The 23006-nt window shown below is 46.9% G+C and overlaps 1 protein-coding gene across 1 annotated transcript in view; it reads right to left on the bottom strand.

Moving 5' to 3' along the window:
• Window positions 1-23006, bottom strand: part of Serinc5 (serine incorporator 5) — a 94258-nt gene that overhangs the window by 41491 nt on the left and 29761 nt on the right. The window contains exon 2 of the mRNA XM_051172621.1: window positions 4197-4364. Within this exon, the coding sequence (XP_051028578.1) occupies window positions 4197-4364 (168 nt within the window). The remainder of the gene's footprint in view (window positions 1-4196; window positions 4365-23006) is intronic.

Below are 23006 nucleotides of genomic sequence, written 5' to 3'. Positions count from 1 at the left end.
CAGCTGCTTGATGACCCACTGTGCTCCTGTGGTGAGAACCCTGTCTCAGCTGTCCCTGGTAGGAGCTCTGCTCTTAAGTCTGCAGTACAAGCAGGATGAGAGCCTTAGGTCCCAGAGACAAAAATCTGCAAACTGTGCCGCTATGTAACATTTGAAGCAAAACACTGCCATCGCGGTTGGAGGTGATCTAGAAGCCACAGCCATGTGTTTGAGGCATACATTTTGTAAGAATTTACAGACCCTGCTCCTCTTGCTCCATGCAACAGCCTCTAACAACGCCTTCTGGATCTGTTTCCTGACTGTTGACAGAACCTTCAAAAGGAAGATGTTGACTGGTGTTGCCCAGGAAGGCCTCCGGGAGGAGGTGGCATGCATAAGTATTTTAAGAGCTGTATTTTTTTTAATAAGGTAATACCATATGCTAGATTTTAGTTTGAGCGTTTTACCTGTATCTTCATCCTTCATCACCACCATTCTTACGTATACAGTAGGTGATGTTACTACCCCCACTCAACAGGGAGGAAGCAATTAGTCACTTAACAGTGTATGCCAGATCTCACAGATACCTAAGAGATAGAGTTGGGGTTTGAACTGGACAGGATATGTGTGCTTAGCTACTGAGCTGTGTAGCAAAAAAGGCAGAGAAAACAAGGACAGGGCATGAACCAAGGCATAGGAAAAAGACAGTGTGGATCCCACAGGAATTTCCGCTTTAAGGTAAGGTGTTTGGTCCATGGATAAAGGACGAGCCTTTCTAGATTCCCAAGCAGAGGTGTGATCATTATAGGACAGGGAAAGACTGAGGGAAGTGAGCTCACTGGGGTGACTTGGCACCAGAGATCAGGGGGAGGAGCCAGGGGAGGGGAGGGGGAACCCGGGTGTCTACAGGGCGGTTGTAAATGTTTCATGCCTGCCTCTGAATGTACCTATTTAAAAATGGTTTGGCCAGGCTTCCTGCACAGAGAGTGAGGTCACTCTGGGTGAAACAAATCCTTTTGCCTTCACAGGGGTTCTGCTATCCGGCCACAAAGTCGGCTTGTTTTGTGGTGCTAGAATCAGGCTGACCTCACACTCAGGCGGTGCTTGAGGGTGGGCCCTGAAAGGTCTCCTTGTAGCACACAGGCTGGCATTCTGCTGGTCCCTGCCTGCACTTTGTTGGCCTGTGGGATGCCAGAGGTGACGGTGGCAGAGGAAAAAGAAATGCAGGCTTGTGGCCTGGGCAGGGTGTGTCACTGCCTCCCACCCTGCATTCATTCCTGCCTCTCAGCTAGGGCCCTGTCAGGGTCACATGGCCTGTGGTGTGTGGGTTGAGAACAGGGGGGCCTCTTTCTGGTTTCAGAATGCTGCCTGTGTATCTCAATGAGAGGGAACTGCGAAGAGATGCTAAGGCATCCATCCTTCTAGCAGTCTAGCTCTTAAACTTTTTTTTATTTAAAAAAAATTAATTTTTAATCTTTACATGGGAGGCAGCATATGTGAATGCAGGTGCCTGTAGAGGCCAGAAGGGGGCACTAGATCCCCTGGAGCTGGAGCTACAGGCAGTTGAGAGATACATGAAGCAGGTGCTGGGAACCATCTTCTGTAAGTACAGTAAGTGCTCTTAACTGCTGAGCCAGATTTCCAGCCCTGTCCGTTCAACCTTCTTCCCCCAAATACACTAAGTTAAACCCTGATGCCAATAGGGACTGGGTGGTAAATATATGGATCAGCACAAAGAGAGGGAGGCCTGGACACCTTAAAGCAGCCAAGGCTTTCGTCTCTTTGCTTCAAACCTTCAAAGTATCTTTCCACATGGAACCTGCTGCTTTCTGCCTTGTCTTAGGCCTCAGAAGATTTCCCATCTTTTCTTCTGAGTGGCAAACTTCACTTCTCATCTAAACCATGTCTCCCACTGTGGGGCCTTAATCGGAAGGCACACTTAATCCTTTACAGTAGTTTACTCTCTAATAAAAAAACACACAGGCACAACTAGAAATGCATACCCAACAGGAAGCTCGGTAGGCCTATTCTAACTAAAGGACAAACAGGATAAAAACAGACCAAGAGCCTGTGTGGAAGTGGCTGTTGGGCTGGGATGTAGGTCGACAGTGGAAAGATTGCCTAGTACACGCCAGACCCCAGGTTCCATTCCCAGCATGAAGAAAAGAGGAAAGAAAATGGCTGTTTTTAAAGCAGAGTGTTTAAAATGGCCACAGTGCAGCACAGGCCTGGGACAATTTGCTCAGGAGCTGCTCCAGTTGAGGCAATTGTCACCGTGAAGGGATGTGGCACCAACTAGAGGCCTGGCTTCTCTGCCACCTCACTGCGCGCCTGCGGATAGGGGTAGGAGGGACGAGAGCTGCCCTCAGCACACTGCAGCTCTCTCTTCCTGGCCAGCTGTGCCCTAGTGGAGAAAATGTGCCCTGAGCTACGCTCGTGGAACACCAGTGAGCAAGGCTGGTCGGCTTAGGAGCTTAGGAGGAAGGAAGCCCACCTCACTGCAGTGCAAACAAAATGGGTTCACATGACTTGTTAAGTAATAAACATGACATTTGGCCTCCACTTGATGGCATGTTAGTCTCTGCTTTCAAAACCTAGGACAGAAGAATTGTGCTGTTTGCTGGGCTTCCTTGAGACTTCAATGCACGGCAGCCTAATACAGCTTCTCAAGAGGCCTATTATGGGGGAACAGGAAAGGACCCCACACACATCTCCGTAGGCATCACACTCCAGGCATCCCTGAGTACACACTACCCAAGAAATGGGTGGAACTTCCCCTCGCTCCCAGAGACAATCCTGAACACATGATCTGTCTAGAAAGGCTAAATCACCCCCAAACAACTTCCTGGTATCTGTGGTATGGTCTAAGCTGCATCATCTTTTCCACAAAGGCCAGATTAAGTGTTTCTAGCAAGCTGAGTCTTGAAATACTGCCAGCCACTCTTATGACTAAGAGATGTGCAGAGTTCCACAAGCAGAGATTGTGTTTTCATCTGAAACAGCTATAAACAAAGCAGAGACCTGAGAGCCACATTCTCCCCAACAGTATCCAACCATGGCTGCCCAACTACTAAAGATAAAGCCACTGGGGCTGGAAAGATGGCCCAGTGGCTATGTGCAGTGGCTCGGGCTTGCTGCCTGAGCATGAAATTTTGATTTTTGGATCCCAGCACCTATATAAAAAGCTGAGCATGGCTAGGTGTGGTGGTGGCACACGCCTTTAATCCCAGTACTCAGGGAGGTAGAGGCATGCGTGTCGCTGTGAGTTCGAGGCCAGTCTGATCTACAAAGTGAATCCAGGACAGCCAAGGCTATACAGAGAAACTGTCTCAAAACACCGGGGGCGAAAAAAAGCTGAGCATGCCCACACAGGCTTATCACCTCAGCATTGAGGTAATGGATAAGAGTAGCGCTGAGGCTTGCTGACCTCCAGTCACCAGCCGAGCTCTAGGTTTCCTGAGAGACTTGGTCTCAAAGGAACCAGGCAGAGAGTGAGGAGACTAGCACCTCCTGTTCTCCTCCGGCCTCCACGAGCACCGAGACACACATGTGCACATGGAGCATACAAATATATCACATCCGCAGACACACCTGTCCATCATACCTAGCATTCTTAGAGCACAGAGACACACGTGTGCACGTGGACCGTACATATGCATCGCCTGTACGTCATACCTAGCATTTTTAGCCGATCAACTAAAGATCGAGCTGTTGAGTGGCTTGCCTGCTTGGCCTGGAAGCAGTGGACAAGCTTTGAGACAGTTCAGGAGACCAAGTGTAGAGGTTAGCATGAGAGAGATGGCCCCCAGAGCCTCGGGCACTTGGACACTTGGCCCCAGTTGATTGGTCGTGCTGTTTGGGGAGATTTAGGTGGTGTGGCCTTGTGGGGGAAGTACGCTAGAGGGGGAGGAGAGGCAGGCTAGTTAAAATGCCTTGCCTACTTCGACTCTGTTCTCTCTGCTTTGTGCTATGGTTCAAGGTATGAGCTTTGAACCCCCCACTGCCCTGCTTACCACATGCTGTCATGTCAAAACACCAGGATGGACTCTTACCCCTCTGGGACCATATGCTGAATCAACTCTTTCTTCTATAAGTTGCCTTGGTTATAGTGTTTTATCACAGCATCAGACAAGTAACAAACCTCAAATCGCAGTGGTGTTGAACCCAGTCTTCTGAATCGAGTTGCTCATAGAACTTACCAAACCCCACAAACTTACATGCTCTTTCACCTGCTTCGTCACGGAAGGTGACATCATCACACAGCAGAGGCCGATGACCAGGACAAAGTAGAGTAGATACATGAAGCGGGTGGTGCGAGACTGTCGAACCTTAGGGAAGCAGCCACAGCAGAGGGAACAGCCAGCTGATCCGCAACAGCAGGCCAACTAGGAAAGACACAAACATCCTCTCAGGGTGATACTGTGACTTAGCAAGAAACATGGGCCCGCTCTTCAGGTCACGGAACAGAAGCCTCTGAAACCACAGGAATTTCAAGGATGGGCGAGGAGCACTGTGTTATTCCTAAGCCCCCTTCAAACCACACCCAAGTCTACAACTAAAGCTTGACTCCTGGTGAGCCCCTCACCACAGTCATTTTAAGATGGGATCCGTCAGGAGAAGAGTCAGCCACGTGAGATTGAGGACTGGGAATTTTAGCTCCCCACTCTCTCATCTCAGGGAGAGAACAGGTGATTGAGTTAAATGGCCAACGGCTGATGACTGAATCAGTTATAAGACCCAGTGGCATCTCTACAAAACCCCTCAGCAGTGGGATCCAGAACTTCTGCGTCAGTAAACATATTCGGGTACACTGACAAGATGTTTCCCATCACTGTGTAAGCAGATACAGGGTCAGCCCCCTCTGGGGCTCCTTAGCCTGTACATTTGGCTGTGTGTTTGTAACCTTTGTGATGAGCTGGGAAATATACGTACATAAGTACAGTGCTTTCCCTAACTTCTGTGAGCAATTTCAGTAAATTACTGAACCCTAGGTGGAAATGGTAGGAACTCAGGTTTATACCCAAACAGATAGGCTATGGGAGGTTCAGAGGTGACTGTACCGAATCTGGGTAGTGTCAGATTTGAACTAAGTTCCAGGAGACCCAGTTGGCACCATGTACAGACCCACACTTGCCCCAGCTTTCAGCTGCTGGACCTTCCAGGATACAGATGACTGTTGTTTTAGTCATCGTGACCGACCCCAGGACATGAGAAGAGTCTGGTGCGTGGCAGAGCTTTTGCTAGGCTAGTCAGATACTGTCTCAAAGGATGAGCACTAATGGCTTGGGAGACGGCCAGGAGAAAACAGGAAAGGGGCTTCCTCCGAAGTACAGTCATTATACTTACAAGAAAACAAAGGTTTCTGGGCTTGGCTGAGAGCAGAAGCAGTAGCTCAGAACTAGAAAAGGGACTACAGGAGAGAGGAAGAACAGGAAAAACAAGAAGCTGGACCCAACAACACAAATGTCAAGATCCAGAGTCTACGTACGAACTGTGCCACCTAGGAGGGTGCTGGGAGGGGGAAGGTGGTGCTTGAGGAAGGGAGCCTGCACCGGAAACTCCAAAGACAGGTACCTCTTACACACATGCTGTTTCTTGGGGCAATCCTTCTAGGCTAATGAGTGGGCCCCGGGCTCAGAGAGCACAGAACTCCTGCTGGACCACTAAGAGTATGCAAGGCTTTCACTTGGGAAAATAGGTCACTGTCCCATGACCATGTGTGCTGCACATGCATGCAAAGGCCAGAGGTCTACAGTGGCTGCTGTTCCTGAGTCTTGCCTCCATTTCAGTTTTTAAGACAAAGTCTTCCACTAACCATGGACCTCATCAATTCACCTAGAAGAGCTGACCAGCAAACCCAAGGTGTCCTCCTGTCCCTGCCTCCACGGTGCTGGAACCAAAGGTGGGCTGCCACACCCAGTTTTTATGTCGGTCCTAGAAATCAAATCAGTTTCTTCTGCTCATACAGCATGAACTTTACCAATTCAATATTCTCTCTGCCCCCCCCACCCCCTTTATTTGGAAAAACTAGGCCTTTGATAAAACACAAGGCAGCAGGGTAGTGGCTAGCAGCTCGGGCTGGAAGTCAGCCTTTGTGGACTGGGACTTAGACTCTGTCACCTAGAGATAAAGACATTTACCCTCTTAAGACTCTGTCTCCTCAGGGACTGGAGAGATGGCTTAGAGGTTAAGAGTACTGGCTTTTCTTCCAAAGGCCCTGAGTTCAATTCCCAGCAACCACCAGGTGGCTCATAACTATCTATAATGAGATCTGGTGCCCTCTTCTGGCCTGCAGGTGTACATGCAGGGAGAGAACTGTATACACAATAAGTAAGACTCAGTGTCCTCACTTACAAATAACAATGGTAACAAGACTTAAGCTGCATGCCCCTTATACACTGCCACCTGACATTAGGCGGGAGCTTTTATCCAGCAGGGCTTCTACAAAAGCACTTACCATAAAGTGCAAATTATGAGTGTGAACCTAAGCTCTAGAAGTTCAATTTCTTGCAAATGATGATCAGGAAGTTTGGGACTTTGCAAAGCTTTAAAACAAGCACCAGTTACAAGACCACATTATAATCACCATGTACAAGGAGACTAAATGACAGGTATTGAGTTAATACTGCAAATTATAATGCTGTCGTAGATCTCAGAAGTCTGGTCACCTCACAAGCTACCTCACTCACTTCATGAAAGTGCCAGTGTTGGAGCCTCTGTCCTGCACTCTAACAGTGCTTCAAATTCTTGCTAACATCTTCTCTGCATCTTGTATTCAGTTTTCCAAGCCATCTTACTGAAAATGCTAAGTGAGGCCATCACTTTATAAAAAAGCAATTCTCCTTGCTAAGCCAGCAGCTCACACTGTGAGCTACATGTGTTTTATCAGCTACAGCTGCCATTTCCTTAACCACTCACTATCCCAGGTGCTGGGACTGTAGCATGTACTGCCACCACCACCGTAAGTGCTAGGCTTGAGCCCAAGGCTGTACACATGTCAGGCAAAGCATCCTACCAGCTGAGCTACATGCCCAGGCCACTTGGTCCAGTGGCCAATCCCTGATTTTACTGACTTCTTTCTACACACGAGGATAGATCTTCCTCTCTTTCTATTCTCTCTTCTCCAGCCCCCAAAACAGGTTGGTTCTCCAGGCTCTCCCTCCTCTTTCCCAGCTTCCCTTCAAGCTATGTTGTCTCAGATAACCAGATCTGCTGCATTCCAAGTTCAAATGTGAAAAATCCTTAGCCTGTTTGGAAAAAAAACTACCTTAGAAGCAGTTTGCTATAGTTTGAACCTTAAGCACTGCCCAAGTGACCATGTAGTAAAAGCCTGGCCCAGCACCAGTGGGGCTGTGACCTTTAATATAGTTCTTCATGCTGCGGTGACCCCCAACAATAAAATTATTTTTGTTGCTACTTCATAACTGTAATTTTGCTATTGCTATGAATCGTAAACAGCTACATTTCCTGATGGCCTTAGGCGACCTGTGTAAGAGGGTCACTTGACCCTCACAGGGCTCGTGACCCAAAGGTGAAGAACCTCCGACTAAGAGCAGGGTTTAGGCAAGATCAGGTCACAGAAAGGAACTGGGGGCGTGGGGGCCTGGCTCTCTCTGTTTGCTATATGCTCCCCTAGTGACATACTGCTTGTCATAGGCCCGAAGCAACCACACTCTAAAACTGAGGTATTTTAGAACTAGCTGGAATGCTTCGTGTTAATGATAGGACTACCACAGCAGAATCAGTGGTTAAGCTTACTCTCTCCACAGAAGGGAAAAACGAATACATACAGACATTTAAATTTGTCTAAACAGTGACGGAAAGAATGTGATTATGGAAAGCACTTAAATGAAGCAAGTAGTTTAATCTTAGTCTCTCATTAAAGCCACATGTCAACGTGTACACTGCATTTGTCAAACTTTACTCTTATTTATAGTGCTATGATCCAGTGGTAGAGAATTCGCCTAGCATGTGCAATACCATGGGTCTAAACACAGTACTGCCAAGAACCAGACATATGTACATTTATATGTATGCACATATTGTATAAAAATCCTAAAAAATATTGCAATTCAACAATTCTATATTCAATTCTACCATACCAAGAGTCACCCTTCAAAGCAAACTATACCAATAAACAAGGGAAGACACGCATTGCCTTAAGCTAAATTCTGACAAATGCTCCAGGTGGAAACTGAAAACAGTGTCTGTAAAAGGAACACTAGCATTCCAGGAAACTCTTACCCCACCTGTGCTGACTGGCCACATTTAGGGGAGCACATAACGTAGAATAAAATAACTTTCATCCAGCCCCTGCCTCCAGAGTTTTATTACACAGGCATATCACTCATCCTGTTCTTCACCTCAGACAACTCCAGACTGTCACAAGCCTGAAGACAAATGCCACTGTCTCATTCCTGGCTCATCAGGGCATAAGCAAGGCAAAACAAGTCAGGCTTGTAAGACAAATAATCATAGGGCTTATGGCACCAAGGCTGAGCTGTAACATGATCTATGGACTGTGGGGGGACAAAGGGGAGATACAGACTCATGTGATGTTAACAAACATACTGGAAGGACGCTGGCCAAGAGTGGTGATCATGGGAAGATGCTGGTCCTGGGAGGATGCTACTGATCATCCTGGAAGAGGAGGAGGAGGATCACCATGGGAGGATGCTGAGCATCACTGAGGAAGACGCACCTCTGTGGTGATGAGGAATATGTAAAACATTTCTGTTTTCTAATCAAGTTTGCTGTGAGCTTAAAACTACTCTTTTTAAAAGCCTTTTTGTCTAAAATAAAAATAAAAGGTGAACAAAGCAGTGCTATCCATCCTTGCCTCAGTAAACGGATGCTGGGTGAGTAATGTATAAAGTCATGTGAGTGGCAAACGCCTCAAACAAAAGCACAAGCAACCCCAGTCCCTGGGGCCACCGTCACAAACCCCATGCTGAACTCTGAATTTCCTGCCAACATCGTATCACAGAGGACTAAGGCCTATAATTTTCACTTCACTCCTTTTATTTTTTGAGATTATCATTACATCATTTTGCCCTTCCCTTCCGTCCTTCCAAAGCTCCCCACATACTCCTCCTTACTCCTTCAAATTCATGGCCTCTGTTTTCATTGTTGTTGCTGCGTGTGTATATGTGTATACACATATATTCCTGAACACATACAACCAACCTGCTCAGTCTGTATGATGGTTCTAGTGTGTGCATTTTCAGGGCTGATTGTTTGATGTGCTCTTCCCTGTGGAAGACTGTTTCTCCTGCTCTGGGCACCCCTTAGCTGCCTGTAGCTCTCTGTGTAGGGTTGAGGTCTCATGGGCTCTCCTCCTTATACTTTTTAAACTCTTCAGAGGCCAATGTTTACAATTCTTCCAAATTCATCCGGGCAGACACACACCTACAAGTATTCAAAGACTCAGTTACAAACACTGGGAAAGGCCCTATGATCCATCTCCACAAGGCCTAGTGTTAAAGTAATTATGGGCTATCTACACATGGGACACTGTTTTGAAGTGAGGGGGTTAGTACTACTGAGCAGGTGTCTCCTTCACAATTCACGTGTTGAAGCACTACCCTCCCGCACCCGAAACTGTGCTTTTATTCGGCCTTTAGAGGGTAGGCTTTGAACAGGATCACTGGATAACCCTGACCCCAGGTGCTTGTATCCTATCAGGAGGAAGATGAGAATACAAAGGCGCCACAGGACTGCTGTGTGAGGCAACTCTAAGGGGCCACTCATGACAAGACCACCTGCCAAAGCCCTTGTTCTGGAGCTTTCAGCCTCTGGAAAGGAGAAACTGAATGTCTCTTTAAGCCACGTGGCTGGTGATCTTAAGTGTGGCAGCCCCGACTAGCACAGGTGCACATGCTAGCACAGACTAACTTTGCACAGAGGTACACAGAGCCACGTGGAAAGATCCGAAACTACTAACAGTGACTACAGGAGGATGGACCTAGATACGGGGAGGGAAGAGAAACATCCCTACTTCTGAACACTCACGCTGTGTGTGTGTGTTAAAGTTAACACTTTGTGTGTGTGTTGCTTTTGCTTTACTTTGCTTTGGGGACAGGATCTTATGAGGTCCAGGTTGACCTCAAGCTTACTGTGTATAGGAGACAGGTCTTGTGCTCCTCCAGGTGTGGAGATCACAGGCAAGCGGCACCCTACTTGACAGGTAGTCAGATTTCTTTTTCTTTTTTTTTTTTAATAATGATTTTTAAGATTTATTTATTATGTATACAGTGTTTTTGCCTGAATGTACACCTGCAGGCCAGAAGAGGGCACCAGATCTCATTACAGATGGTTGTGGGCCTCCATGTGGTTACTGGGAATTGAACTCAGAACCTTTGGAAGAGCAGGCAGTGCTCTTAACCTCTGAGCCATCTCTCCAGCCCTGTCATATTTCTTTTTAAAGAGTAATACATGCACCCTGGGAAGGAAATTTTAAATAGTTTAGAAAAGTGATAAGATTTGAAGATGTGCCAGGCGTGGTGGCGCATGCCTTTAATCCCAGCACTTGAGAGGCAGAGGCAGGTGATCACTGTGAGTTCAAGACCAGCCTGGTCTACAAAGTGAGTCCAGGACAGTCAAGGCTACACAGAGAAACCCTGTCTTGAAACAAAACAAAACAAAATTGAAGATGTTTCTATAAACAAATTTAAAAGCCAAGTATGGACTCACGCCATTCTCTTCCCTCTGAAGAACCTTTCTCTCTCTCAATCAAAACACAAGGGAGAATCTTTCTCTCCTAGAGTCCTTCTCACTGGCCCACTTCACGTCTGACGAGTGCACAGCACAGGCCGTAAGTCAGAGGTGCTTTGTCCTCGCCTGGGAAAGGGGTCAAATGAGAAGACAATGCAGGCAGGGGCTCTCGCTGTCTTTATTTAAGGAGAATTCAAAACGCATGCCACAAAAAGTGAATACCAGTGCCAATTCTCCCTCCCTGGCCTTGCCACCAGCCCTGGGAAATCATCTTCCCAAGGACTAATGGAGGAGGCCTAAGAGGAAATGTGCCAGGAAGCTAGGGCTGGGAGTGGCTTCAGGGACTTCCATTAAGTCAACACAGAATATCCTCATTAGCTGGAAGTCCATGCCGGCAGTACAAATTGACAACAGCAAAACAACAGGAAGCCTACAAGTGTCACCCAGGAAGCACAAACATACAGTGGTACCTAACACATACACGAGATCCTCTCTCCTCTCTTCAAGTCTTTCAGTTCCCAAGCTCTAACTGTGGGGTCCAAAGCTCACAGCAGGCAGCTGTAAAACAGGCCTGGAGTGGGTGAGGGCAATCGGGGGTGGTGAGGATCCCTGAGTGTAAAGCTTAACTCAGGAGTTCGGATCCAGATGGGCTTGCAACCATGATCATACAAATTTTAAACTCTGAGTCCTTTTCTCATGAACTCATGGAATGAAATTCATGAGCAACCGAAAGGTTGGGCTTTAAAACTTGTTATTACAGGGGGAGAGGAAGAACGAGTGACCAAAGCTCCACTGTAGAACACAGAGCTCTGGAATACAAGCAAAAGGGACTTGACTGGGGACAGGCAGCGAGGTTGTTCTCTTTGCTCCTGTAATGGGAGGGGGTGTGCTGGACTGTTTGTTGATGGACTCATGGTCTGACTGGGCAGAGACTGGAGCCAATTTTACTAAGTCTGGTTAGTTGTCTGCACATGGTGAAGTTGAGGCACTCGAGGCCCACAGGCTCCACACACCTCGACTCCTCATAGCAGGGAGATGTCCATGCATGCTCACACCTTGCTCCTCAGAGAAGCGATAATGCTTTGATGCCCTCTTCTCTGCATCTCTGGCTTGTTGCTGGTTGTTGACCTTATTGTCTACTGGCCATTAGCCCTAGCTACTCTCTGACTTTGTGAGGTCTGCCAACTGTTAAGTTAGACTATACAGCCTTTGTTCTCAAATTCACATAACCAGCTAGTACTTTACCAACGGCCTTTTCCGTTAACTGTCTGTGGATAGTTAAGTCATATCATAGTTTACCAAGATGTAGCTGAAGCTCCCTCATGTTTAACTAACTCCTTGTCTAAGGTTCATCGGAGGTGCTCACCTTTTTGGAATATGCAGAATAAAGTAGGAAAGGAATGGAATTGTTTTTTTTTAATTATCCTTGCTTATAATTTAGTCTATTATAACTACTAAAAGAAGAAGCAGGAGAAAACAACAGCGTATTGTGTTTTTTCCCGGGAGACTCCAGCCAACAGTGGCTCAGAGCCCGGTCTTTCGTCTTATCCGCGCGGTTATCTTATACCCAGCTACAAGCCCTTTCATTTCTCATTCCTGCATCTCACCATTTCAACCCTCACACTCCTTTTAATACTAACCTTTAGTTTTCTGCTTATTTGTTTTTGTTTTGTTTACCATATTAGAAAGGATTTACACAGCCCAGATCTGAAACCCAGAAGGCCAGTGTTTTTAAGTGGGCAGCCCTAGGTCCTGAAATTCTAGACTGTTCAATTAGTACTTTGCAGCTGGTTTTCCCCCACCCACGGTTCAAAAACAGCTTCCAATTGAGCTTATACAGGGCTCATCCCCCTGTGAGGACAGGGAGACGGGGTGCAGGTGGCAGCGGGGTGTCGGGTAGTGCATGCCCAGTACTGCTCTTTACAACCACCTTTGAAATCCTGAAATGAGATTAAAGAAAAATCCTTCTGCTGAGATAGTGTGTACGACGTGACAGGACACGGAGAACAGTGCACCTTGTATTCCACACTGTAGGGAGGACTGCACTTGCACACTATTAATGGTTCTGGGTTGGCTTCCCAGGCCAGGGTCACCTGGAGAGTGGTAAAGCTGATGCCAGCACACACCACCAGACTCAGGAGTCTGAGAAGTGCTGGAGCCCAGAGAGCCAGAGAGCTTAGGGAGAAGTGTGAATGGCAGACATCATGAATCTCAGGATGTGGTGGTCACATGACCCAAGAGGGCATGATTAAGCTCTAAGATAATCAATAGTCTTTGTTCTAGTCTTTGCAAAAGCTTGTGAGCTGAAGAGGAGATGGTAGGGTGGCTTCATTAGGGTGTTAACCTTCTCAGACTGCCAGTCGTCTGACTAAAGCACAGTTTACAGATGTACCATCCGTTTCTGCTCACTGACAAGTATAAAAACCCACCCAGCCTTGGGTTGAACAGTCGCAACTGTAGCTGGCCCTCCAGTCACAGCTGTGGCTCGCCTCAGAATGACTGCCAAAGTAACACAAATCTGCACAAAGGAAACTGACTGCTTTGGCAGCTTACAGTGGATTTCTGCCATACACACAAAGCCTATGTAATCTATACTATTAGCTAACGTCTACCAATATCTTACCCTCTGCTGCTCCTGCTGTCATTCTGTGTAAGAGCTGAGACTGGGGCTCAGGGAAGTGATGCAACTTAGGGTGAAGGAGCTGGTGAGGGAAGAGGCAGGATTTCATCCATAAGAATTAACTGGACAGATCACATTGGCCCCACTTTAGCTTCCTCTAAAAGGGACACTGGCTGAGTTGGGAAGGATAAGCAAGGGAAGAAGCAATTTTCCTCCCCTGCTCTACAGAGTAAGGGGCCAACAAGTCACATCCCTTGTCTGCCCCGTCTTCTCAGGCATATGTGGCTTCTACGACTTCTACCTGCAGGGGACCTGGAAGTCTTCTCCAAGCCTTCCACCAAGCAGATTAGTTAATTCCCAAGGTACCAAACCCTCTACCTCATCATCAAATCTGGCCCTGTACTAAAATCCCAGCTATCACCCAGCTCTACAGAAATAATCAGACCATTCACTCACTCAGCCAGTATTTATTGTATACATGTGTACTAAGAGCAGCATTTGCTCCTGAAAATGGAGCAGTGAACACAGAACTTCCTTTCCACCAGAGAGCATGGAAAGAAAACTATCTGTAAGAGCGACACATTAAAGAAGAGAAGAGATGTACATGGTGGCTCATGTCTAGAGTTGGAAGGCTGAGACATGAGACCTGCACTGAGTTTTAAGCCAATCTTGGCTACAGAGCTAGAACCTGTGATAGATAGATAGATAGATGTCATACATACATACATACATACATACATATACATAGATACATACATAGATAGACGATAGATAGATTGAATGAATGAAAGAAAAAATAAGGGAAAAGAGGAGAAGGAAGGGAATTTGAATGTTCAATGAATAGCATATTGATGAGCTGATGGCTTACGTTTTGGTACACTAACATTTAGAACACACCCACTGATTATTCCAACTATACAGGAAGACTTTGTATGGCCACAGAAAGCAGCTAACAACACAAGAGCACAGAGTATTGTAGCATTTGAGATAAAATCAAGACACAAAACAACAGTAACACACCCGACCCAGAAGATGCATTAACATGTCGACGACAGCACTGAAGAGCCACAGGGTTAGGAGTGATTGTACTGCTCTGTATTCTTTGAACTCTGTAACAAGTGCCCATCTTATAATCAGAAAGCCACAGCCTCAAGTTTCTGTTTGGAAAGAAAACAAACAGCATTCCTGCTCCATCTTGTAAGTGGTGCACTCAAACATTTGCTAAATGAATCAGCAAGCTAATAAAAGAACTCTACCTCATCCAGGAGATTAATGGAAGACCACGAGGTAACCGAGGCACATAAAAAAGGGTCTACTTTACCCTTAAAAATGGTGAAGATGGTAAAAGATGGAAAAAACAAAGCCATTAGGACTGGGGAAGTGGCCCCATTGTTGAATATTTACCTAGTAGGTTTAAGATCATGACTGATTCCTTAGCAAAAATAACAAATAAATTTGTTACACTGCTAATATTTTCTGTGTATAAACAGGGTAAGTAAACCTCTACTTGGTAGGAGCTAAAACAATTATAAATTAAATGAAAATATCAAATAGCTACCTAAAAGGTCAGGCCCGCAAAGAGAGCTCTGTGTAGCACAGAGCCTCGAAAGGATACTTTCTCTGCTCCCTGACTTCCTCCCCCACCCCCTCCCCCACCATGGTTCAAGACTGCCCTCGGGCTGCCAGGCTCCTCAGTGGTTCCCATGCCAGATAGCAGGGCACTGGGGACCGCCAGAGAGGAGGTCCATTCAATACCCTAGAACGCTCTGGTTTCTGCAGAAAGTACAGTCAAAGATCAATTCGGTGCCCTTGGCCACCAGGTCAAGCCTGAGAAAGCCATGGCCGGGCTGTGAACACATGGAGCCAGCACCTGTGATAGAGTTACATTGGGGCCCTGGACAGAGCTGTTCTTTTGGAAGCTTTTTTCTCACGAGGTTAGGGTTACTTTCCACAGGAAAGAATGTTTATGGATTTCTTCTGCTCTCAGACAGCAGATGGAGTTTATTATGTATTTGAAAATGTATGGATTTCTTCTGCTCTCAGACAGCAGATGGAGTCTTTCAATCATTCCATCACACCACCATCTCTGTTTCTAGACCTTACCAAAAACACCACATAAAACAGTGGTGGTTCCTCCCCTGTGATTTCACCCAAGTCTAAAAGCACTGAGTAGAAACATCCAGGAACATGTAATTCATAAGTCTGAAGTAAGCTGTACTCCAGTGTATTGTTAGAGTAGTTTGATTTTATTCTAATTTAGTACTGTTAACCTTTTACTGTGCCTAATATAAATTAAAACAAAATTTACATAGAGAAAAGCATAAGGTATATGTAAAATTGGTACTACTTACTTATCCATGGTTGCAGGTGTCTTCTATGGGTTTTGACCATATGCCCCAATGGGTAAGTGGGATGGCTGTACATTCCAGTCAGTTGGTAAAGGGATTTGACAAGACTTGAGGTTAAAGGTGAGTGAATTCTACATTTCTCTGAGTTCAATAGAAAGCAGGCATGCCTGACAGGCAGAGCATTGTGAACAAGCTTCCTTATTGATGCTGCGGTTGGGGAGCAGGGGGTCCCTGTTGTAGAAGATGGCCTGTGCTCTGTGGCACATTCAGCAGTGGCCCTAGCCTTCTCCTGGGCCTCCACAGCTAGAGGCAGTAGCATCCCTCCCTCTCCCACCCAACTCATACAATCCTCAGGACCACCAGACCCCTGGGCTGAAAGCCACTGATTTAGAGGCAAGAGCAAGAGCAACATGTTCACACACTATAGTCTGAACCCTGAAGAATATCCTACCAACATGAGGAAGGTGGCTCTGTGGACATAAAACACCTGCACAGGATCCAACTAAAGCTACTGTTATTCCTTTATTATAAGTGAAGAGAGGGTAAGGAAGCAGGAACATCATGTGCCCATTAAGGAAAAAATACCTCCGGGCACAGTGGTGCATATCTTAGCACTCAGGGAGGAGGCAAAGGCAGAGGCAGGTGGATCTCTGTGAGTTTGAAGCCAGCCTGATTGGAAAGAAAGAAAGAAAGAAAGAAAGAAAGAAAGATGAAAGGAAGGAAGAGAGAGAGATCTACAGTAGAACAGAAAGCGGGGCAGGGACTGGGCTCAAGTTGCCTGGAAATGAATCCATTGAATTCAAAATGGAAAAATCTGAAGAAATAGGAAAAGCATTCGTTGAGTGTAAATCACCACCGCAAATTAGTTTTAAACACTCTCCTCAAAGGCGGAAAGAGAATCCGCTTATCTTACCTTATAAACAACAGCTTATCAACTGGCAGTTACTGAAACTCTAAACCTAAATCTGCCTCCTGTGTCATGGGCACTATGCTGCGATGGAGAGATCTGGGGTGCCCTTTCCAAGAACCACTGAGTGCCAGTTCCCAAAGCCTGCCAGGCCACAGAGCGCTTGCCAGGCTAGAGACACGGTCACACAGCCAAAAAGATGGAGAAGTTTGCTCTGGCCTGGGAACCGCAATGAGGTCATTTCGGTGCTCTCAGAGGCGGGAGGGGCTCGAGCTCGGAAGCGCCAGTGTGATGGACTCACAGGGAACACACTTCTTCTCAAGCAAGGTTTGTTGCCCGGGGGGGGGGGGGGGGGGGGGGCAGGGGGGGGATGGACTTGGATGCAGTATGACCCTACAGTCAAGACACCAGTCACATAACCAATGGTTACCTAGTAACCAACCATGCCCCGGCATCTGACAATAGTCTCTGCTCTGCCCTTGGCAAGTTCACATTCTAGTAGATAAATGTCACGTAAGCTTAGCATCCTGGAAATTCAACCCAACCTGAGGTATGTCCGACAATGTAGTTGGACCGCCTTGGGTGTGATCCAGTCTTCTTGTTTTCCTAAAAGGAGACTGGGCGTCTAGAAAGGCTAGGTGATTTAGTTCAAGGGTAAATTTACCAATGAACACTAGATATCAGTGGACAAACAAAAACTCCACAAACATGAACAACTCCACATTCTGGAGAGGGCTCGGCCAGTAACTTGGCCTCTGGGTTCCACACCTCCGCAATGCAATGTACTATTGGACGTTCAAAATTGCTACGCGAAGTCACAGCAAACAGATGAAGCAGCGTTCTGCTCATCCTAGCCAACGGCACTGAGGCTCTGGGGCATTTGAAAGGTTTTTATTACAACCAACAAAAACCAAAAGACAGAGAATAACAAACGCCCTAAACCCAGGCTGGCCACGAAAGCAGGAGGCTTCCCACAGCTACGGCTGTATTCAGATCAGGGAGGGCCTAGCCTTGAGGAACCTCCCTCCCTAGCCTACCTACCCTCTGTGTGGGACCAACTACCGGTCACACCCCGTCCACACCACAGGAAGGCTGGTAGTCAAGTGCAGTCTGTGAGAGGCTCTCACTTTGTGGTCTGTTTTTGAAGCTGATCTCACAAAGTCTGGGCCTTGAGCTCGGTATGTTGTAAGGGATGACCTTGAACTTGTGCTCTTCCCGCCTCCCCTCCGCTACGCTGGTGGGGACTGACCCCGGGGCTTCATGCTTGCGAGGGTCCTTTCCAAGTTTGTCTCACAGTGATAGCTCTGCCCACACTTTACCTACCTCAGACTGCTTAAGGCAGTCAGGATGCCATATGATATCCCTTTTTAGGATTCACAAAATGCCCAATAAACAGGCAAGTTTTTTCGTATGAATAAATATGTAAATCAGAAAATGAAATGTCAGGCAACCAGTGTCTGGTTTGGAAACCCACCAGTGTCTGGATAGCACCAGGGGCAGCAGCAGGGGCAAGAAGACAGAGGAAAGGCCCACACCAACCTCACAGGCTGCCCTCACCCCTCGGGGCACTGCGCTCTGGGTGCAGGGCTGTGGGAACAGGAGAGGGCTTACTGGGCAGTCTTCCTTTGGAGCCAGAGCCGCAGCTGCACTGGCTCCCTACAGCTGAGAAAGAACTCACGGTTAACTTTCCCATCCATCAATCCTCAAAGCGTCAGGAATCCTCATCCTGGCTCCTCCCCTTTCATCACAGAAACCCACCTCCTCCCACTTACAAATGAAATGCAAAGAATCGGTATGGACTTGTCCCCAAAGCAAGTACCACACACACACTGTCTTTTCCAAATGCAGCTCTGTGCAGCCACCTACAAACACTGTCCCAGAACCTTTCACCCATCTGAACCAGGTCCTCTTTCCAAGGCTAGGTGGAGCCCAACTCTAAATAGCTGGTATTGGGGTGCTGACCATCAGGGTACACTGCCACCAATGCACCAGCTCATAGGACAACCATCACATACATACTACTCCCCCTGCATGACCAACTTGCGAAGTGGCCTACTGATTACTTAAAAGGTTCTTAAAATGTACCTGCAAAGGAACCCAGGGCCCAGGGAAGATGCCTGGAGTCCTGGATTCTGTTCCCAGAAACAGTAGGGGTCTGGGATGGGGGAATTAAATAAAAGAGCAACTTCTACCAAACACCAGAAAAGAAAATAGCCTTCACCAGGGCCTCCCACCACGCTCCAACATTATCTTCCTCCTTCTTAGGCGTCGGGCTATCTTGGGATCTAAAGAGAGGCTTCCCTGGATCATTTTCATGAAACAGATCATTGCTCGCATTGGAAGTAGTGCTCCCTCTAATTTTAAAAGGCAGAACTCTTTAATCGGCCCTTGATTGTGAGGGTCAGCTCCCCAGCATCAAAGTCAAATGTGTAGGTCTCAAAGCCAGGAGGAAACACACATTGTGGAGCTGTTAACTGGGCTGGGAGGCACACAGGCCCAAGGGAGAGGCAGTCAGGAAATGAATCTTAATTATTGTTATTTGCAAAGTCAAACCCAGCATTTCTCTAGTCATCTGAGGGAATGACTGTGGACTGAACACGAAGAGCTGTTTTTGAAGACTCTACACCTGTTTCATTCCTCTTTCCTTCTTGAAGGAAAACCCAAGGTGTTGGTTTTCAGGGAGGCAGTCAGGTTGGGTCCAAGATGGCTGAGCCATAATGCCTCTGAAGAGAGAACTGCCACCTTCCGTGGAGGAGGAGGATCAGGCAGCCCTAGACCTGAGCTCCCAGACAGGAAGCTGGTGGGGTGAAGGCAACAGAATAGGAAGTTAATGACAAAACACTGAGTTCTTGATTTGGTGGTGACAGGAGGGGGCTAAGCGGGCAGGGGGAGCGCGTTAGCCTGCTGGAGTGAGCAGGGTAAAGCCTGGGTGACAGTGAGGGTACATGCCTGGCACGGTGGGGAAGGGCTGGAGATCCTGAGCAGCCTTGGTGAGGAACAGAGAAATGAAGTAGAGGACAGCCACCCACTGTGGCCCCTGGACCAGCACCATGGGCATCCCTGGGGGTTCCCAGGCTCCATCCTAAGCCGCAGAATCCTACCTGGAACCCGTACTGTGACATGTTCCCACAGTGGACAACAGAAACCAGCCCAACAGCCGGTGCAGATTTAAATTCAATCTGTGAGTAAATTACAGCCTGTCACATGGCTGACAGCCAGCCAATGTCCCCAGATATTTATTCAAAGGGCCCCTTCAGTGATGGTGAACACAGCAAGCAAGTCTCCAGAGAGACCAAACACAACTTTGGGATAACTGGATGATCAGAACAGACTAGGATGCAGTCTTAAGAAGTCATAATACAAAAATAAGCTAAGAAGCACATCCTTGGGAAAGATAAAACACCATTCAGGGCTGGGAAGTGTCATGTGACCTTTGTTTCTCTGCCATTTTCTAGTTTTCCAGGTTCTCAACATTAAGCTTGAATTTTATTTATACGTTTTATTTCCTGGGGCTTGGGTGTTTTATTTCTTGGGGTATTGGAAACAGAACCCTGACTTTTACCAAGCTAAGGAAGCACTCTACTACTGAGCTACATCCCTAGTCTGCCTACATGTATTTTTTAATTAGATGAACATGCAAAATTTTAGTGAAGAATCAAAGAATAGAATGTTGAAGTCAATTGAGTTTGTTACATTCCACAAAGACTTGTTTTATTTATAAAATAAATTCTATTAGCATAAACTAAAGAATAACTTTAGCAAAGTCAATAATTACTAGAAGAAAATGCTACGCCGGGCATGGTGGCACACGCCTTTAATCCCAGCACTTGGGAGGCAGAGGCAGGTGGATCGCTGTGAGTTCGAGGCCAGCCTGGTGAATTCAGGATAGCCAAGGCTACACAGAGAAACCCTGTCTCGAAAAACCAAAAAAAAAAAAAGGAAAAAGGAAAAAAAAAGAAAATGCTGTAAAGTGAGTTTCAATACTAGCTTTGATAAAGATAGTCAACTCTTCACTCTCTGTGCAGCTGTAAACAGACACTGCTTTGCCACGGGGAACATCCTACTGTGCTGTCCCCCAGAGGAAGAAAGAATCACACCACTGGCCAGTTGGCCGCTGTCTCAAGGTGACTTCTCGGCAGGAAGTGAAGCTTTGCTGTACTTCTCGTCAGCAGGATCAAGTTTAGTGTCTGTAAAAACACTTGAGAATTTGTAGTACTCAAGTCCAGCAAGAGCAAAGTGGAGGCAGGCTGGACCCAATCCCAGAAGCATGCCTTCCTATCCATAACCGGGATCGCTCACACTCAACTCCTGAGAACACTTATGAGTCACATGCCACCCCAAGAGGACTACGGCTGAAATGCAATTGTGACTGTCTTCTAATTTACAAGAACAGATTTTCTGTATTTCCAATGTACAGGTATCTGAGGTCTTACTGATGGGGAGGGGGGGCCTGCCCCACCCAGGGCTAGTTAATGGCTAGAAATAGCAAGCTTTTTCCCTGACCGCACAACTTCAAACCAAAGCAAAAGCCTCTCCTCCCTCTGCTCTTACACTCCAGGAAGGAATCGCCCTCTATCAATTTATTCCAGGCTCTGAGCCAGACTAACCACCAAGAGGCCCCTGAAATTACCCACCTCATCCCTAACATGCACGATGGCCTGGGCCACTCTCAAGGAAGCCACAAAGGACCAAGTCCAGCCTACCTCTGTGGCCTCCCAGGTAGCTGGGCAATGTGCCGTGTTCCCTGCCTCTCTGCATCTGCAACAAGTATTTTTGCAATGTAGTTGTCCTCTGTTCTGCATGAACAGAAACAGACCTTACGTTTCAACACACACCCACACACCAGGTTGGGGGGGGGGGCGGAGTGGGGAGACATGGACACAGAGAGAGACACGCGCACAGACACACACAAATGCCTTAACTTTATTTCTTAATCCCATAAATTTTCCTTAAACTTTTACCACCTGCTCCCAATTATATATGGGCAGATGGTAAGCAGCAGGAACACAGCACAGATACTAACGGGAAATTGGGAATTCTATGGTATTTAGCTTGCTTTTTTTGTGACCAAAAACGCTTGGGATTTGGGGAAACAAATAATCATATTGCTCTAGTCATATGTGATTCTTACCTCTAACTTTCTCACTGGACACAGCGCAGGCAACGCTTTCCAAAGACTAATACCCTGAGAAAAATACTCAGGGAGAGTCGATGCTCTTGTGAAATAAAACTAAAATGCATCTTTACATAGCAAATGCCTGAACTGAAAGGAAGCACAGCTGGCAACATGGCCAGAAATAAGTAATAATCACAACCACAGAAACTGTCTGCCCAGCACCTACTATACATAACAGTGGCCCCCGTTCTTGATCACTCGTGTGGTTTCAAGCCTCACCCCACCCTCACCCCGACTCCCATCAAAGGGCTTTCACTTAATCATAATCTTAACAGGAACTCTATACTGAGTCACAATCACCACTTTTCAAAAACCTAGGTCACTGAAAAGTCAACTATTACAAAAGCCACATTAGGAATGACCAAAATCCCAATCTCTAACCCCAAAGTCCATCTGGTTTCAGAAGTCAGTTTTCCATACCAGATCTCTGGGATATCTAGACTATACTGTTTTGACTCTCTTCCACCTGCCCCATAAAGAACCATAAAGTCAAGGAGATCTTGCAGGCAGTGCATGCACATGAGGCTGGTGGAGCCTGCTGGATGCTCGCATCCTTCTGCTGCCCTTGGATGGACGCTAGCCTTCCTCCGCTGCCCTCAAGACCAGTGCAGAAGCTTGCTCTGCAGACACAGCACTGCCATACTGTTCAGAAAAGCATTCTTAAAATGTCCTTAAACAATGGGAATTGCATTGTGTCAGACAGGGTCCTCAGTTCTTGGCACAGATTCCTTTAATCCTTCCGACTGTTCTACATTGGATATTGAATGTCCCTCAGGGCGTGTGTAACTCACCAGACCATGGGTTAGAAAGAGGAAGCAGAACCTTTCAGCGGTGGGGTCTAGTGGAAAGAATGTTATGGGATGTGGTGCTTTTGAAGGGAACTTTGAGACCCCCAGCATCCTTCGTGTTTCTTTTCTGTGTGGCCACATGAGAGGGGCTTTCTCCTTATTGTGTATGCATAATACGTAATACATAATCCTCCACGATGCATCATGTCACTGTGGGCCCAGAGCAAGTGAACGAGTGATGTGGACTAACCCTCTGTATCCAGGACAGAAAGAAGCCCTCCCTCTTTTTAAGTTACCTCAGGTATTGCTATAGCTAGGAAACTGACTAACACAGCCCATAACGCCCAATACTCTCTCAAGTATTTCTCTTTTTGTTTTTGTTTGTTTGCTTTTCGAGACAGGGTTTCTCTGTGTAGCGCTGGCTGTCCTGGACTCACTTTGTAGACCAGGCTGGCCTCGAACTCCCAGCAATCCA

Source organism: Acomys russatus, chromosome 30 (genome assembly GCF_903995435.1).
Source record: "Acomys russatus chromosome 30, mAcoRus1.1, whole genome shotgun sequence".
NCBI classification, from domain to species: domain Eukaryota; kingdom Metazoa; phylum Chordata; class Mammalia; order Rodentia; family Muridae; genus Acomys; species Acomys russatus.
Note: the sequence above shows the minus strand (reverse complement) of the source record. Positions and strands in the feature narration are given on the sequence as shown.